The sequence below is a fragment of the Microplitis mediator genome, chromosome 1 (assembly GCF_029852145.1).
Source record: "Microplitis mediator isolate UGA2020A chromosome 1, iyMicMedi2.1, whole genome shotgun sequence".
In the NCBI taxonomy this organism is placed as follows: domain Eukaryota; kingdom Metazoa; phylum Arthropoda; class Insecta; order Hymenoptera; family Braconidae; genus Microplitis; species Microplitis mediator.
The window spans coordinates 1749089-1764274 of NC_079969.1; the positions used below are offsets into that span (position 1 = coordinate 1749089).

At 33.7% G+C, this 15186-nt stretch overlaps 1 protein-coding gene across 1 annotated transcript; it reads left to right on the forward strand.

Moving 5' to 3' along the window:
- The first annotated feature begins 690 nt into the window (after positions 1–690).
- LOC130675527 (uncharacterized) lies at positions 691–3353 on the forward strand. The gene has a single exon (XM_057481273.1). It carries the CDS (start codon positions 735–737, stop codon positions 3312–3314), a length of 2580 nt encoding a protein of 859 aa, XP_057337256.1. The 5' UTR covers positions 691–734; the 3' UTR covers positions 3315–3353.
- Positions 3354–15186: the final 11833 nt, after the last annotated feature.

Below are 15186 nucleotides of genomic sequence, written 5' to 3' on the forward strand. Positions count from 1 at the left end.
GTGAGACACCCACATGCAATGCATGCCTAATGGGTAAGTTAATGTGAGCTTATGTTCATATTTCGCTTTTATAATATATGGTGGTGTTGATTATAAAAATAGGGACCACACGAAACGCGAGTATGCCCAAAAGGGCGAGGCCTCGGTTTCCGGTTGGCGGAAGCAGACTTAGGTCCACGTTACATTAATTAATTAATGTTGACCAAAGCTGGTGGGAGTCTGATACCACGGGGGGCCTATCCAAGCCCACTGCGACCAGAGTCTCTTTATTTCCTGAGATGGTAGTAGTGTTTGGCCCGAAAGAGGTAGAACTAGTGGTGGCTGTGGTTATATACCACGCGCAATGAAGATTTTTGATTATACCTCCGGTTAATGTCCACCTTAGTCGTCACTTGATTATATTTTTCGACTAAGAGTGTTGTCTGGGTGGAAGATGGGGATGCTACGCAACGCGAGTATGCCCAAAAGGGCGAGGTATCGGTTTCCGGTCGGCGGAGGTGGACTTAGGTTCCATTAATGAATTAATTTGTGGAAGGGGTTAGGCATTGAAAGTAACTGATCATCAAATAGCTGCCTTACATTAATCAATTATTCTCTTATTTATTTGTTGACTACTAACAGAACATCAACTTTTCTAAAATAATAATATTTTTTTTATTTTTATTTTTCTTTATTATAGAAGACTAAAACGATAAATTGAATGAGCAAACAAAAACTAGTAATAACTTATTACGATGATTGCGATAAAATGGTTTATATTACTTGGTGTCATTATCATAATGATAACTGTGTTTGTAATCTATTTTGTAAAGCCATTTCAACAAAATGGCGGATCAGAAAGAGGTAATTTGCACGAAAGAGAAACAACAAATTTGAATGAGCCATCGAAGCAAAAGGATGTTGCCGTTGTGCCAAAAGAACCAAATCCTAATCATCCAGCACCTGGTACTAATCCAGATGAACCGGAGATTATAAAACCAGCGGCAAATACAAACTTAGGTCCGACTAAACCAGCAGAAGTGAAACCAGCCGATGTGCAGACAGGACCAAATCCTAATCATCCAGCACCTGGTACTGATCCAGATGAACCGGAGATTGTAAAACCAGCGGCGAATACAAATCCAGATCCGACTAAACCAGCAGAAGTGAAACCAGCCGATGTGCAGACAGGACCAAACTCTGATCATCGAGCACCTGGTACTAATCCAGATGAACCGGAGATTGTAAAACCAGCGGCAAATACAAACGCAGGTTCGACTAAACCAGCAGAAGTGAAACCAGCCGATGTGCAGACAGGACCAAACTCTGATCATCGAGCACCTGGTACTAATCCAGATGAACCGGAGATTGTAAAACCAGCGGCAAATACAAACGCAGGTTCGACTAAACCAGCAGAAGTGAAACCAGCCGATGTGCAGACAGGACCAAATCCTAATCATCAAGCACCTGGTACTAATCCAGATGAACCGGAGATTATAAAACCAGCGGCAAATACAAATCCAAATCCGACTAAACCAGCAGAAGTGATACCAGACATAGAAGAAGAAAGTAAATTACCCGAAGTCAATGACATAGAAGATGACAAAACATCGCGGAAACAAAAATTAAGACGGGCACTAAAGAATGATTTAACACTGGAAAATGGATACGAAACCATAGTTACCGGAATGGACGAAGATAAAGACACAACCTTTCTTGAGAACTTCACTGACAGTGATGATGTTATGACGATGAAAATTAACGAAGCTTCGTTGTTTGGCATCGCACTTTTGTACAAATACGCTTCAGACAACACGTTAACGAAATATTTAGGAGTTGTTGAATTTCTAATCGAACATATAGACGAGGAACTCCCAAAAGACAAAATCGAAAATTATCAGACTACAATCTGGGACTTTGATTGGTACGATATTACCGTTTCGTTTGCACGCATGCTGTCAATGTACGAATGCCTCGGCGAAACTGAAGCTGTACTAAAAATTTGTCACCGTAGACTTACCGAAATGGGGCCAAAGTTGGGCGAAGGAACCGGACGGGCACCCGAAGGCGTCGATCTCGTTCATGTAATGATCCCGCGTTTGATTACTGATTATTTGAACGATACCGCTGTGTATAAAGCTGACATTAGAACAGACATATTTACACGCTTCCGTGAAGTTTTCCATGCAACCAACAAGACAGTTGACAATGGCAAAGACGGGCTGTATCGAGACGGTTCATATGTTTGTCAAAAAGTAGCAACTTTCTCAAATTTAGCGAAATTAGGGAGCTTTTATATAAACATGTACCGCGCGATGGTTTGCAGTACAGAGATTAATGGCGTTGTAGTGAAATTATTCGACAAAATTCTTCATCCAGACATGGATTTCGTACCCTACGGTCTGTTTGGTCGGGAGCCTAAAATAACTTGCACAGATATTTTGAAACTTTACTGGCCGGATTATAAAAGAAACGCCACATTGGGCGTCAATATATTTCCTTATATTGGTCTCGGTGTATTCAAATCTCCAAATTTCGTATTTTCGTTGCGCGTCCAACGGCCTGACTTTGCGGCCTACGAAAGCGATCCGGATAATTTTGAATTTCCCGCGGGATGGATTCAAATGCGTAAATTATATCTTAAAGGAGTTGATTACAGTAAATATAAAAATGAAATGAAATGGCCTGAACTTAAATTACAACCGGGTGTGATATCATTTGTCGATAATAAATACAATAAATTTGAAAATTTGAAACCTGTTACCGGCTCATTGGCACATTTATGCCAAGAAGTCAAATCGTACATCGGATATTTGACCGATGATGATAAAAACTTGTTGTTTTGGATCAATAGTTATAAATTTGATAAAATTTATGGTGATTCCGAGGTAATGGAATACGGAATTTGTACCGATAACGGTTTAGTAATGCGTTATTCTGTAGACAAGATAATAGCGGGTCGTGAATTAAAACTAAGAGTAAAAGACGATGATACGAAAGACGATTCCCGAATGCATATTGAAACATCTGAAAATTTGGATGCAAATGGTTGCTTTGCTTTGTCATCAGCAAAAGATTATTACTGGCGCCAAGTGTTTGATACGAGTGTCGAACCTACTGAAATAGTCAAAAATTCTAAAGAAAGTATTTCATTCACATTTAATAAAAAACACTACAGAGTTGATTCAATTGACGACTGCTACTATACTGTTAAATGTGAGGATAATATAAAACTTGTCGGCAGCTCACGAAGCAATCCTAACGACGTATATACATCAAATGGTACGACTTTCAAAAGAAATCTTAATACGATGATGTATGAAGTTACTGTATAATTTACTGGAATAATTTGGGATTAATTTATTGAAATATTAGAATTACAATTTTTTCATTGATTGATAATTGAGATTAATATTGATGATTTATTGAGATTAATTAATTTTTAATTTTTTTTTTAATAGAATTTGTCTGAATTGGGGTCTAATTCTATTTGAATATCGAGATTTCCCATAGACTTTTCATAGATTTTCTGGAGAGTTTCTGTGAATTTTCCAGAGACTTTCCAAAGAGATGATCGATAGACTAATGATAAAAAACTGACAAATAACGAATTTCAAGTAGTAGGAGTTTAATTTTTTTAGAAACTAAAGTTATTTTTAAAGCCGACGGAAAATTCCCTCTAAAATGAGTACCCACGTCAGTATATTCAATTCTCAAATAAATAGCCAAAATAAATTTTGAAAAAAATAATAATTTTGAAAAAATGAAATTTACTCTCACATTCCGCTTAAAATTTCCTTTAAAATGAGTACCCACATCACTATGAGTGCGTTCCACTAAGCGTTCACAACGATCAAAATATTTCTTCAGCCGTTCCACATGACGACCACGATCGTTGTGGTCGCGACGAAAACGTCACTAATGACGTCATTATTTTCGCTCACGCCAAGCTCACAAAGACCCATCTTAAGAGATGGGTCGGTGGACGTTGAGAAATTTAGCTTCCAATATTCTAAACTTAAACATGGCGACAGAAAAAATTGTCTTATATGATTCGGAAAGAAATACGTTAGTGGAAGCTTATAAGCTAATAACTATTAATTACATTCTCATAATTAACAATACGTGGCCTAAGTTTTCGCTTTTCACGATCGTAATTTCGTAAAATTGCATCCCACTCTTCATCTGAACTAGATGAAGTACCTTCTGAAGCATTATTGCGATGCACCAAAAAATATCCAACTGTCGCCGTAAAAGACATTTTGATTATATTTAAATGTAAATTATATAAATACCCTTCTAAAATGAAACATAAAAAATTAAATTGTATATTTTTTTTAATTGCATCAAGTTAACTAATAGTTATTAAAATTTATTATTACGACTTACAAATCGTGACCTAACCTTTTCAAGCTCCTGCTTTATGTTTTTTCAAACTCGCCATGTTCCGTCGAAAACGGAAGTCCGGAGACAATTGTCATCATAATAATATTTAAAATTTAAAACATTTAAACCGGTCTCCATCTAGCGGTGTTAAAAACCATCTCGTCGCCAACTCGGGTCGCATCGCGAACGCGCGCGCTAAACATAGCGTCGGTTTCTCAGTGCATCTTCGTTGCACTCACGCCTTCAGTATATCTCTGTTGTTTGGGTGTCTGAATTTTTCCGTTCCGTCGAAACGACGACCCGGCGTCACCGCGTCTTTTCGGCAGTTGACCACAAGTCTTCACGCTGTCCACACTTACTGTGAACGTTCTTTTCGCTACATTGCCAAGCCAATATTAAAATTAATAATAATTATTAATTATTTGATTATCAATTACGATTTCGTGCCATCGTGCCAAGATAAGTATTAATTAATACGGTTTAATCAGTTTTGCTAATTATTTCGTTGAGTTTCACTAATATTTCGGGAATTGCATAAAGACCGGGTGTTTTATTACGTCGTAGTAAAAACAAGCCGGGACTTGTTGCGCGTGGGTCTCACCCATCAAACATCGAATATTTATTTGTGTTACTATTAATTATTCGGTAAGATTGAATTCGTTATTTAATATTAATATTCATATTAATATTAAATAATAATCGACTCAAATAATATCGAATAGTTAATAACTATTATCTCACATTAAATTCCGTCAATTCATCGATCTGTTCGGGTACAGTTTAATTACCCTGCAATAATTACACATTAATAATTATCATATATACGTGATAATCATATAACAAATAAAACCAAAAATTGAATTTGTTCGCGCTTTAATTATCATCAACGCATTTGGCCGTTGTCATACAATACCATATACAACTTCATTCGTACCATAGCCGCGTGCTAACCACAGCCATCAATCCAATTGATGAGAATTTAATTAACCACAGCCATCAATCCAATTGATGAGAATTTAATTAACCACAGCCATCAATCCAATTGATGAGAATTTAATTAACCACAGCCATCAATCCAATTGATGAGAATTTAATTAACTGCAGTTAAATAACAATCTGTTACAAATCGTAAGAACAATTATAATAATAATTTAGCGTCATAATATTGTCATTGGAATATCCCACTACAATTTTGACTTCTCAATTCGTACCGCCGATCTGATCAATCGGTAACATCGTCGCGACGCATCTCATAACACAAACATTTAACGACGCAATCGTTATCGACTGAAAGCTTTCACTCATTCGCTCGCATTAGTACCAAGTACTACTTTACTGTCCCACAGTGGACTCTTTAACATCGCATTAGTACCAAGTACTATTTTACTGTCCCACAGTGGACTCTTTAACATCGCACTAGTACCAAGTACTATTTAACTGTCCCACAGTGGACTCTTACCATCGCATTAGTACCAAGTACTATTTAACTGTCTCGCAGTAGACTCTCTATCATCCCAGTACACATTGACATACACACATACACACACATTTCTACATTTCATTTTGTATCAATTGTTCAACGAGTTACCCTCATTCTCATTATCTTAACATTCTCAATCTTTTCACTGTATTTCTTCAAAGGGTTTTATGCCGTAGCGCTTTCCCTATTTTTTTGGGTCAAAATATATTCTTCGAATTTGATATACCCAAACCACGAGTTTTATTAAATAATACCTGTCATATCCTACCTATCATTATAAGAAGTTAATTACATTCCGATTACTAATTTAATTTAATTTACAGGTAAATTTAGATTTTAAATATAAAATAAAAATAAAAAGAAAGGGAACATTTTCCCACAAACATTTTGGTGCCTCCTGTGAGGTAACTCGATTGGACAATTAAAATATATTCAGGAAAATATATTCAAATAAATATCAATACTCAGTGTGGATAAAAAATTGATCAAAACGCCATTCATATTACCGACTCGTTGACACCGCCGCATCTAGAGGATCATCTGCAGTGAAATCCAGCTAAGTTCAAAATTTATTAAACATTTATTCGCCATTGGCAGTATTTTTCATTATTATCATTCATTCAATTCAACACTGATTCTATAATTTGATTTGATTTCAATTTAATATCATTTAATTCTTATTACAATCGGATCACAATACTTAATTTTTGTCATAAATTTACTGAGTTTTTCAACTCATCATAAACGAGTGAATCTTACTATTCATATTTAATTATTTAATTTTAATATATTTTCAATATTTGATTTCATCATATTCGAATTATTGTCTTATTTCGGATTGAGCTGTGCAATTCTGGGATTACATCAATTATTTGTCGCAAGACCATTTAATTGTTGCGATCAGTGAATTGCTCAAGTCTTCGAAGTATAAAGTAACCAGAATATTAAATTAAAATTGCTAAGTCGATTGACTAATCTGATCCCGTCAATTATTTGATCTGAGGATCATTTCATTGTAGTGATCATCGGGGTCAATCGATTACGTTAATTAATTATATTATAATTCTTCGCGATCAATTGGGGATTTGGACTGTCTGACTCTTGGGATCGCCTAAATTATTTGAATTTATCGGTTAATTACGGTGATTTGCGAGTCGTGCAGTCGAATTTCTTCCAATCTCATTATCATCAATACAACTTGAATCTCAATACCCAGTTTTAAATATCTAATTATTAAAATGACGGACCAGAAAGGAGACGAGACCATTTCGCCGATCGAGAGGAGACGTAACATAGCAGCATGCTACGTTGATCAATTAGTCGATTCAATAAATAGCCAACAAATATCCGATTTGCGAGCACGATTACGATTCGAACGCGTCACGGTTGCATTTCGCGAATACGAAGAGCTTTTCAACGAATTGATCGCGTGTCAACCTCTGGCAGCTGAATCAGAACACTTCACAAATGTATCCGATGGATATTACGGTATTGCTGAACATCTCGCGAAAGACGGCCCTCTCGCGAATAGTACAATTCTCGGGAATTCAACTCAAACTGAAAAACAAACTTTACAAAGACTGCCGGTACCGCAACTACCCACTTTCTCCGGGGATTACAACGAGTGGATATCTTTCTCAAACTTGTTTCAGAGCATTATTGATCGACGCGACGATATTGCCGATATTATAAAATTTCAATATTTAAAAACGAGTCTGAAGGGAGAGGCCGCGCAACGGATTATACATTTACAGGCTTCGGATGCCAATTATCAAGTAGCTTGGTCCATCCTTAAGGGAACTTATGAACTTAAGAGGGTATTGAGAGGCAAACACATCGGGGCGATATTTAATCTCAAAAAACCGGAAACGGCTAACCCAGCCACCCTTGGACACATACTCAACACTGTACGACAAAATCTAACATCCCTCGAAACGCTTAGATGCCCACCAAATCATGAATGCTTTATTTGGCACATTGAAAGGATTTTACCGGATCTTATTGCTGAAAAATGGCAAGATACTCTTAAACCAGACGATTCCCCTACTGTTGACGATATGTTCACATTTTTAGAAACAATTATTTCGCGCATGCACACTAAATCCGTGTCTAATTCTAACAAGAGTAATACTAATAAACGACATTTTATCGATTCTTCAAATGAATCCAAGGCATGGAGAAACGTTGAAGGAAATCGCGTCTTTTTTACTACATCCAAAATTTGTGAATATTGTCGGGCTACCGATCATTGTTTATACCAATGTGGAGAATTCGATAAATTAACTGTACCTAAACGATGGGAGTTCGTGAAACTACGTAACCTCTGTAGAAATTGTCTTGGCAAATATCATTCCCCGTGTACATCCAAGGCGCACTGTAAACACTGTCAACGATTCCATCATTCAAAATTACATTCTTTGTATCCATCAAAATAAAGGCGATTATAATCTTTGGATATGTGGAAGTAATCTATAGTTTGGACGCTGTAATATAGAATTCCATTGTTGTGAGGATTCAATTTCCATAAAGTTATTGAATACTTCCTTCCACGATCTTCATATAGGCAAGTTACGGATCGATATTGGGGGTCCAATGATGAGTGATGGGAGCCAGACGAATTCGTTTCTGTTGAAGAAGAAACGATCGTTTGAAATTTTCTTCTTTTTCTTTATTTCTCTTCGTATTATTGGCTGTAGGATCCATTTTTGTTGTTGACGTTTCGAGATCATTTGAAGAATTTGTCACTTCAGCAGAAAGAAACAGCTTCTGCGAGTTTTTTCGCTTGCGTTTATTTTTGATCGTTTTGTAGTTACAGAATCCATTTTTATTTATTTCTCACTAGACTATTTAATAAAAATATGAATTTATGAGAAAATTTTTCGGTATAACCTTTACAATGTCACATATCAAGGATATTAATTTGTTACCTTCTTATTCACGACTTTAAAAAAAATTTAAAGGCGTTCAGGTGTTTTCTTCGGTTTTTGAAACAATGAATTAACGATAATTATTTATTGTTAATAAATGAACTTTAACAATCAACGCGATGTAATAGCTTCAGCTATTAATTATTCATTGCATCTGCATGATTCGTTTCTGAATATACACGTTCCAAGATTTCTGAAGATTTTGTATTTATTAACGCGGGAAAACAGTATCGTCAACCTTGTGAGTAAATGCACACTTATTCACGATAGATAGGACAAGCGTATTAATTGACTCTACCATTAATGCAAGTTATCGGAACTTCATCCTGTATCACCATCGCTCTCTTACAGTCCGGTAAACAAAAAATTTGATCCATTTCTTTCGCTTTACTTGAGTCGGGTATAGGAAATGACCGTGAATTCTCTCAAATATATTTCAAACGCGTGATCGACTTCAATCTTTGACATTCGAAGAAATAACTCCGTCGACCTTAGACATCACGATTAGTTTAAACTATAAGCCTCTCTATACTCTTACTACTGATCAACAGGATCTTATAACTCTTTCTACTGTCGACATCCTAATCAGTAAAAATTACATCTCTACCTGATCCTGATTTATTTTTTGTACCAGATAACCCTCTACTTGGAGATTTCTCACCAAGGTTATCCAGAACGTCTGGAAGTGCTGACAACTCGAGTATCTACATGGAATGCAAACGTCAAAAATGGAGCCATTACTGAGGTGCATCCAGGAAGCGACGGTGTCATACGAGTCGTCGGGGTCAAACATCACGAGGAATTTACACATGAAACACTCGGAGATTCTGTTCATTAATACCCAATACTTGAACTACTTAATAATAATTGCCATAAATTATTTAAAATTATAACATATTGTAAACACTCATACACTATTTACACTACTTACACTCATACACTATTTACACTACTTACACTACTCTCACTCATTCATATTCGCATCTCGCGGGCGGGAGCGTGTTCCGTCGAAAACGGAAGTCCGGAGACAATTGTCATCATAATAATATTTAAAATTTAAAACATTTAAACCGGTCTCCATCTAGCGGTGTTAAAAACCATCTCGTCGCCAACTCGGGTCGCATCGCGAACGCGCGCGCTAAACATAGCGTCGGTTTCTCAGTGCATCTTCGTTGCACTCACGCCTTCAGTATATCTCTGTTGTTTGGGTGTCTGAATTTTTCCGTTCCGTCGAAACGACGACCCGGCGTCACCGCGTCTTTTCGGCAGTTGACCACAAGTCTTCACGCTGTCCACACTTACTGTGAACGTTCTTTTCGCTACATTGCCAAGCCAATATTAAAATTAATAATAATTATTAATTATTTGATTATCAATTACGATTTCGTGCCATCGTGCCAAGATAAGTATTAATTAATACGGTTTAATCAGTTTTGCTAATTATTTCGTTGAGTTTCACTAATATTTCGGGAATTGCATAAAGACCGGGTGTTTTATTACGTCGTAGTAAAAACAAGCCGGGACTTGTTGCGCGTGGGTCTCACCCATCAAACATCGAATATTTATTTGTGTTACTATTAATTATTCGGTAAGATTGAATTCGTTATTTAATATTAATATTCATATTAATATTAAATAATAATCGACTCAAATAATATCGAATAGTTAATAACTATTATCTCACATTAAATTCCGTCAATTCATCGATCTGTTCGGGTACAGTTTAATTACCCTGCAATAATTACACATTAATAATTATCATATATACGTGATAATCATATAACAAATAAAACCAAAAATTGAATTTGTTCGCGCTTTAATTATCATCAACGCATTTGGCCGTTGTCATACAATACCATATACAACTTCATTCGTACCATAGCCGCGTGCTAACCACAGCCATCAATCCAATTGATGAGAATTTAATTAACCACAGCCATCAATCCAATTGATGAGAATTTAATTAACCACAGCCATCAATCCAATTGATGAGAATTTAATTAACCACAGCCATCAATCCAATTGATGAGAATTTAATTAACTGCAGTTAAATAACAATCTGTTACAAATCGTAAGAACAATTATAATAATAATTTAGCGTCATAATATTGTCATTGGAATATCCCACTACAATTTTGACTTCTCAATTCGTACCGCCGATCTGATCAATCGGTAACATCGTCGCGACGCATCTCATAACACAAACATTTAACGACGCAATCGTTATCGACTGAAAGCTTTCACTCATTCGCTCGCATTAGTACCAAGTACTACTTTACTGTCCCACAGTGGACTCTTTAACATCGCATTAGTACCAAGTACTATTTTACTGTCCCACAGTGGACTCTTTAACATCGCACTAGTACCAAGTACTATTTAACTGTCCCACAGTGGACTCTTACCATCGCATTAGTACCAAGTACTATTTAACTGTCTCGCAGTAGACTCTCTATCATCCCAGTACACATTGACATACACACATACACACACATTTCTACATTTCATTTTGTATCAATTGTTCAACGAGTTACCCTCATTCTCATTATCTTAACATTCTCAATCTTTTCACTGTATTTCTTCAAAGGGTTTTATGCCGTAGCGCTTTCCCTATTTTTTTGGGTCAAAATATATTCTTCGAATTTGATATACCCAAACCACGAGTTTTATTAAATAATACCTGTCATATCCTACCTATCATTATAAGAAGTTAATTACATTCCGATTACTAATTTAATTTAATTTACAGGTAAATTTAGATTTTAAATATAAAATAAAAATAAAAAGAAAGGGAACATTTTCCCACAAACACGCCATGTGTAATGTTTACATCAACATCAACGGTCCGTAATCCGTTCCACTTGAGTTTATGATTGTAACGCTCGCAAACAAGTGGAACGGGGAAAACCGCGGTCGTGAGCGTGATCATTGTGAACGCTTAGTGAAACGCACCCCTGGTGAAAATTTTTCGGACTTCTGTCTGAAAAACTCAGTTCTAGAGTTCTAAAGACTTTTTCAGAGTTCTGAAGACTTTTTCGGACAAAAGTCCGAAAAATTTTCACCAGGGACCCTATATTTAATTTTCAAACAAATGTATAAAATAAATTTTGAAAAAAATAATAATTTTGAAAAAATGAACTTTACCCTCATATTCCGCTTAAAATTTTCTCTAAAATGAGTACCCACATCACTATATTTAATTCTCAAAGAAATTTCAAAACAAACTTTGATAAAAATAATAATTTTGGAAAAATTAAATTTACTCTCACATTCCCTTTAAAATTTCCTCTAAAATGAGTACCTACATCACTATATTTAATTCTCAAAGAAATTTCAAAAATAAATTTTGAAAAAAATAATAATTTTGAAAAAATGAACTTTACTCTCATATTCTGCTTAAAATTTCCTCTAAAATGAGTACCCACATCACTATATTTAATTCTCAAAGAAATTTCAAAACAAACTTTGATAAAAATAATAATTTTGGAAAAATTAAATTTACTTTCCCATTCCCTTTAAAATTTCCTCTAAAATGAGTACCTACATCACTATATTTAATTCTCAAAGAAATTTCAAAAATAAATTTTGAAAAAAATAATAATTTTGAAAAAATGAACTTTACTCTCATATTCTGCTTAAAATTTCCTCTAAAATGAGTACCCACATCACTATATTTAATTCTCAAAGAAATTTCAAAACAAACTTTGATAAAAATAATAATTTTGGAAAAATTAAATTTACTTTCCCATTCCCTTTAAAATTTCCTCTAAAATGAGTACCTACATCACTATATTTAATTCTCAAAGAAATTTCAAAAATAAATTTTGAAAAAAATAATAATTTTGAAAAAATGAACTTTACTCTTATATTCTGCTTAAAATTTCCTCTAAAATGAGTACCCACATTACTATATTTAATTCTCAAAGAAATTTCAAAACAAACTTTGATAAAAATAATAATTTTGGAAAAATTAAATTCACTCTCCCATTCCCTTTAAAATTTCCTCTAAAATGAGTACCCACATCACTATATTTAATTCTCAAAGAAATTTCAAAAATAAATTTTGAAAAAAATAATAATTTTGAAAAAATGAACTTTACTCTCATATTCTGCTTAAAATTTCCTCTGGAATGAGTACCCACATGACCATATTTAAATCCCTGATTAAAAAAAAAAAAAAATTCAAAAGCAGTAAAACCAATGAAATTTGGATTCATTCCAGTACTTTAAATTTTCTCTTATGGAACTTCAACATTGTAGATCATTTTCAATTCTTTTTTTACATCTGGGATCCCACATAAAAAACATTTTTTTTTTTTTTAGATTTTCTTTATTTCATATTTCTTATACAAGATAATTGTTGTTTGCAATTGGTGTTGTTGATAAATTTATTTATAATTATTATTATTAAATTATACATTAAGTAGTCGAATTTAATAATTTCAATAAACTCTAGCTTGGAAGATCGACTCAATGATTGTCCAATATTTTAATATATATATATATAATTTTTTTTTATATATATATTTATATTCATATTTTTTAAATTCATTTATTTATCATATTTATTGCTGTATAATTACATAAAATAATAATATATAATTTAACAATTAAATTATAATAAAATCATAACAACAATAACAGTTATAATAATAAGAGTATTCGTGGCTGACTTTCCAAGTCAAGAGTTTTATAAATGGTCTTACAATTAAACATTTAAATACCAAAGTATAAGAAGGCAATACTGTGTAGACTTTTTTTCTAATTATTATTTATTTATTTATTTATAGTTATTTTTTTTTTTTAATAATTTATAGTTTAATTAAAATATCATTAACAAAAATTAATTAAAAATAATTAATAATTAGTATGGAGTAGAAGGCATTACATTTTTTTTTTTTTAAGTACAATTTTTATATATTTTAAAACCTGGCAATTTTATAATATATATATAAATAATCTAGGATAAGAAAAAAAATTACGGCTCTAGTCTAAATTCTAGGCCTCGATCAATTCTAAATTTTATTTTATTTAATATTTATATTTATTTATAATTATATGTATAGTAATTTATTTAAATTATTTATTTAAAATCTAGCGTATACACATGATTGTACACAGCAGGAACTATATTTAAAAACTAGTGTCTTTTATTTAAATGTAATTTTTTTTTTACTTATTAATGGTGTTTTTTTACGTAGGAAGATTACAAAGAATTAATTATTTATTATTATTATTAACTTTTTTTATTATTATTATAATTTTCCTTAGTTTTTTAGGTGTACAAATTATTTTGCTTCATTAGCCGAAGGCTAATGCTACCAATGTTGATTGCAGAAGCCAAAGGCCAATGCTACCAATGTTTGTCACATAAGCCAAAAGCCAATGCTATCAAAGTTTGTTACATAAGCCAAAGGCCAATGCTACTAATGTTTGCCACATAAGCCTAAGGCTAATGGTACTAATTTTTATTAAATGAGTCGAAGGCTAGTGCTACCAATGGTGATTACATAAGCCAAAGGCAAGTGCTACCAATGTTTGTCACATATGCCTAAGACTAATGCTACCAATGGTGATTACATAAGCCAAAGGCAAGTGCTACCAATGTTTGTCACATAAGCCTAAGGATAATGCTACCAATGGTGATTACATAAGCCAAAGGCAAGTGCTACCAATGTTTGTCACATCTGCTTAAGGCTAATGCTACCAATGGTGATTACATAAGACAAAGGCAAGTGCTACCAATGTTTGTCACATAAGCCTAAGGATAATGCTACAAGTTTCTAACAAATAAGAAGGTTAATGATAACAATGTTAATCATACAAACCCAAGGCTAACGCTACTAATAATTGTTACATAAGCCAAAGGCTAATGCTTTTAATGTTTGCTTCATAAGCCGAAGGCTAATGTTACCAATATTTGTTGTGTAATGAATTAAATTAAATTCAAATAATAAAGTAAATATTGACTATATCGTATTAATGAATTAATTGTTTTCTTCTCAAGCCAAAGGCTACTGCTACCACTTTAATACATCAATTGAAGACTAATACTTTACCTTTCCGCCATAATTAAGAGGTTACTGCTACTATTAGTTTTTATAATTCAAAGGTTAAAATTACTACTGGCAGCATAAGCCAAAGGCTCATGCTACCATTGGCAGCATAATCCAAAGGCTAATTCTACAATTTTTGTTTGTCTTATCACCAGAATCTAATGATACTAGTTGGTGCTATAATACAAAGGTTTTTGTTGCGATTGGCACCATTAGCCATCGGCTAATGCTACCAAAAATATTTGTACACCCAATTTTCAATAAATAATTCGTAGTTATAATTTATAATAATAATAGTACAGTAGTCATAGCAATAGACCGTCTTTTTAATAACTAATTGGTGTTCATACATTGATCCCCA